Below are 5,123 nucleotides of genomic sequence, written 5' to 3'. Positions count from 1 at the left end.
AGATGATCACACGGTTTGTGTACAATTCAAACAAAACGTTAAACATTGTCCGATGTTACAATTGTGAAGTATGTTTGTGACATTTTTATCAGATGTGCGGCACAATTGTAGCAACTAAAAATAACTGCATGAATCTGTATGGATTTACGAATGCCATTTAACCTATTACTGTTATTTGGGAGATTGGATGAATGGTTTCTAGTTTTTGTCGAAATAAAATGGTATGTGTTTTGTTTTAATGCGCTCGCACAAAGAGCAAAAAAACTAAACAAAAAAGACACTACCGATTCATTCATTTATTTAAGTGTGTGAAAAACCACACTTAACTACACAAGTTGTGTGAAAGAACGAGATCTGTGTACATATGGATAAGTGCGTCTTCAAATGTCAAAATGCAATCTCACTTATGTAATGGGTACACAACATAAGACTGAACTATCAGTTGGTTTTTTCTTTCAATTTCTATTGGTAGACATCCGTCTGTTTCTCTCTCAGGGCCCAGAGGAAAAGCTGTCACGTGAAGCTCCTGAACGCAGTGAAATGGGAAATCTCGACATGTCGACCACAAACGACTCCATCATTATACCAGCAGGATTTTACATTGGCGGATTTAAGTATTTATATTTTACCGATTTATATTTAATTTTCCTGGTAGTGGTTTATGTTGTAACGGTCTTGTCCAACTCCTTTATCCTTTCAATCATATGGATAGATCATCGCTTACACACTCCAAAGTATATTGCGGTGGCAAATCTGGCAATGGTCGACTTGCTGTTCAGTACAACCCTTATTCCTAGTATGATCAAAGTGTTTCTTGTGAAAGATAATTTTATTTCCTACAACGCATGCTTGACACAAATGTTCTTTTTTACCTGCTTTTTCGCATTAGAGTCGTTTTCCCTCAGTGTACTTGCCTATGACAGGTTAATAGCGATATGTTTCCCATTGAGACAAACCTCTATCAACACAAACACCGTTATGATCGCTATTTTAGTCACGATTTGGTCATTGTGTATTAGTGCTCTCCTGTTCTCGACCATAATCCAGACCAGGCTGTCTTTCTGTAAGTCTGTAATTGTGGAGAGTTACTTTTGTGACTACGTCGTTTTCAAACTATCTTGCAATGATAACAGTTTACAGAGGGCCACTGCCTCTTCTCTGGGACTAGTTTTCGTATTTGGGCCTCTTAGTTTAACAAGCATGTCATACTGCTGTATTTTGACAGCCGTTTTTAGAATGAAAAATGTGGAGAGCAGGCACAAAGCGCTTCTAACTTGCACAGAACATATCATTCTAGTGGCGATTTTCTACGCGCCGATCTTGACGGTGATGATCAATGACCTTTTCTTCTTCATCATCGATACGGAGGTCAGTGTGATCATCATGTCTTTAGCTACGTGCATACCACCCTGTCTGAACCCCATCGTGTATTCCCTGGCCACCAAAGAGATCAAGAATAGAGCATCGGCTGTGCTCCAGAAAGTCAAGGTTGCAGTGTGGGCAGGGCAGAAGTAGATCCAAAGGTTGCAATAAATGTATATTTTTAAATTAATAACGTCCATCTAATTATTATTTGGCTTCAATATACACATGAATATGTATATGTGAAAATAAATATTTTTTATTTTTGTATTTCTTTTATATTTAAGCTAAAGGTTTATATTACATTCAACAAAATGTATACAATAATTGGCTCAATGTGTAACTAAATGGTTGAAATATTTGGGACATATTTTACTCAATGATTAAATCAAGTTGCTAAATATACAAAATATTTAGTAAATGCATGAAAGATTTACCTAAATATTTATCAAAATATATCTAATTTAGCTTGGCATTTAGGTAAATGAAACTTTGAGCCAAATATTTAACAAATTTGTAAAATTACAATATTTACCTAAATGTATGAAATTAAGTGATATATATACCTACATGTATAAAACATTTAGCAAATGTCTGAAACATTTAACAATATATAGCTAAACATATTCAACATTAAAAAATATATATTTTCCAAATTGTCAGAAAAATTTAGCAAGATGTATGAAATACCAAAATTCTCACAATATTTTGTATGACTGTTTCTATCATTTGAGTCATTTCCCTTCAGTGTACTTGCCAATGACTGGTTGATCGTGATGTTTCCTTGAGGCATAATTCTCTCAGGCCTCCCAAAAGCATGATCAGTATTGTTTGTTCATTTTGTATCATCCATGCTGTGTTGTTGGATCTTGGTAATGACAAAACTGTTTTTCTGTGACTCGCTCACTATGTAGAACTTTTCTCTGTGACTATGTAGTATAGCCTAGTATGGGGCCTGCCTTGTGCAAGCAACGCCTCAACACCATAGCTTCGGCTCCGTATATAGCCAGCCAATGGCAAGCTATTATAATGATGCATGAGGAGCAGTTTTGCCAATGACATTACACTTCTAACTGTGCATGGGCTTTCAGAAAAGAAATCAAAAATATGAGAGACTCTGCATTTGGAGGCCTTGGAGAAGATGACACTTCTGAGGTGGAAAGTGAAAACAGCTGTGACTCCCCAGCATCCCGTTTTGATCCCCTCCTTCATCCCATTTTTTTTATTGATGAACATGTAAATACATTCTAAAAATATTTGTCTTATTATTCAGTATGCTGATTAATAATAAGGCCTGGTTTTGAATAATAAACATGGTGTGTGAAACGGTGGGGGGAGGGGGAGGGGGAGGGGCAGGCAAAAGATGAAAAGCAGAGGGGAAAATTGAGCCAATTTCAGCACATCACTTCCATAAGTGTATAGTATACTATATATAGCATTTTATCCCTTGAAAGACCCATAATATTTATTAATTTTATTTTGGTTGGCCATAATATAATTTGTTTACCGCCTCCTCCTCTCTCCACTTTCACCTCCGGGTTACGACTGCGGTCTGTTCTGGCTCCAGGGCGGTGGAACGACCTCCTCATGGAGGTCAGAACAGTAGAGACTCTGACCACCTTCGAGTGCAGTCTGAGGATGCATCACCTCAAGCCGCACCTCTCCCTGTCGCCCCCCTACCTCTCTGTAATCTCTGATTGATTGGACATTCTCAATAGTGTGTCACTACTTGTAATAACTTGTGTCGGCTAGGGTGATATTTTTGCTACTTTCGTTTTGTTATGTAAGCTGTTTATATTTAGGACGTAAGTGTGACTCGTTCTATCGTCTTGAGCTGTATGAAAACGGTTTTCGATATATTCCATTGTCAGATTAATCAAACAGGCCCAAGTCCTTATCTTTGTTGTAGTCTTAGCACATTAAATTTTACTTCTGTCTAAGATCTTTCAGCGTACTTGTCCTTGGTTATGGGTATGCACTTCTTTGGACTTGGTCTGGATAAGAGTGTCTGCCAAATGTCAGGACTGTAATGTAATTTCATGTAATTTTGTACTTTCAATTTGTATTTGACAGTTCTGTGGCTTTTCCCATGCTGATGGATTTGTAATCAAATGTTTTTTTGTCAACAAAAATGATCAAACAGAACATTCAACAGTCTTTTTTCCCCATGCTGATGGATTACAAAGGGATTTAGCATTATTGTTACCTAATTTTCATACAGGACGTGGAGTAATGACACAACTGAGTTCCTTTTTGACTGAGTTTAACAAAATTAAGTAAACTTCTATTGCCGTAATAATAAAAACAGTTTGCAAAAAAACAAAACAGTCATACATAGGATGGCCATGTTACAGCTTGCATAGGCATAGATTAACTAAATAAATTACAATGTTATTGCCAATTCAACATAATTCTTACGCGTGGCAATAATTTTGAAACCTACGGGTTTCAGAAAAAAAGAAGAGATTACTGAATAAAAAAACATTGAAACATGAGAGTAAGTATATTGAAATAAAGGTTTATAGTTTCCCCATATGTTTGAATATACTATTGATCGAATATTACCTATGTTGTTTATTAAATGCAGCTTTCATTCTTCATTTTCATAAAGGGTGCCAAATAATTCTAGACCAGATTGCATGAATACATAGTACATTAAAATACAAATTGTATTGGTGAGTCTGCATGATGTAGACTTCCGCGTTTGAATTGACATCCCAGAAGAATTCCCAAGTAGACGCATTACATACGCACACCAGGAGATAAATTCTGCCGTATGAGGGGAGAAGCACATTCGATTAACGGGTTTGCACACTCACCAAAGCTGAGGAGAACTGGTGAGTATGGGGTTTTATGTGTACTTTTTGCTGCGATAATAATGCTCTGCGTTGTTATAGCTCCATTATTTTGCAATTCATTCAGACGCCAGGGCTGAGTGTGAGCGTTTCCACGCGTTTACCTTCGATATGTATGTGGAACGCACACGACTGGTATACCAAATACACTATTCAAATGTTATAGTGGTTGCCTACTCGAAAATGTGAATTCATAAAATATGGTGCATTCACACTAGGCTGAATATAGGCTTTAAAGGTTATATGTTTACAAAGGTAATTGTAACATTGCGCGATGGTCTTGCTTGCTGTGCTTCAACGTTTGCTGGGTTTTTCCCCCACGTTAGGTGACTGAAATAATTATGTCCATTGAAGGCGCTGTCATTCCGGAATAAATTCAAGAGCGACATCGGAAGAGGAAGATACGGTGTACCCACGGTTTGATTCGTTGAATGAGGTTATTTCCTTTATCAAAACTACATGTATTTATTTAAATGCTGTATAAATGCTGAATCTGCCGTTAGACTATACATCATTTTACACTGATACCTCTATGATCATTACTAGCTAAGTTATCTAAGTTCTAACAGTTTCCTAAACTTTAGGTTTTCAGAAATATATAATCAGATCAGTTTTAAATAGCTTAAAACCATTAAATAGCCTACCTAACAATATTGAGAGCACAGCTACAAAGGGCCAGCGTTGGTGCGATGTCACGTGAGTAACAATGGCTAGCCTAGGCCTCATAGCATCTGCTAAATGTGAAATGTAATGCAACCTCGGTATTGAGCACCGAACATTAGCCTGAATTGCGTTGTTGTACGATTTCATTGATTGCTATTCATACGTTTCTCTCTTAGGGCCCTGACGAAAAGCAAACACACGCAGGTACTGAACGCCGCCCATGTGCAATGGGAATTCTCGCCA

General features: G+C 37.2%; 2 protein-coding genes across 2 annotated transcripts in view; both read left to right on the top strand.

The window, feature by feature from the left end:
* Positions 1 to 555: 555 nt before the first annotated feature.
* LOC133133489 (olfactory receptor 52B2-like) lies at positions 556 to 1,515 on the top strand. Its single transcript, XM_061249589.1, has one exon. The coding sequence runs from the start codon at positions 556 to 558 to the stop codon at positions 1,513 to 1,515; it is 960 nt and encodes a 319-aa protein (XP_061105573.1).
* A 3,592-nt stretch (positions 1,516 to 5,107) lies between these two features.
* Positions 5,108 to 5,123, top strand: part of LOC133133488 (olfactory receptor 1D2-like) — a 978-nt gene continuing 962 nt past the window's right edge. Inside the window, exon 1 of the mRNA XM_061249588.1 lies at positions 5,108 to 5,123. This exon is cut by the window's right edge and continues 962 nt beyond it. Coding sequence (XP_061105572.1) covers positions 5,108 to 5,123 — 16 coding nt within the window.

The sequence above is a fragment of the Conger conger genome, chromosome 7 (genome assembly GCF_963514075.1).
Source record: "Conger conger chromosome 7, fConCon1.1, whole genome shotgun sequence".
Lineage (NCBI taxonomy): Eukaryota > Metazoa > Chordata > Actinopteri > Anguilliformes > Congridae > Conger > Conger conger.
The sequence above is the reverse complement of the archived record's forward strand: the minus strand, read 5'-3'. Positions and strand labels throughout refer to the sequence as shown.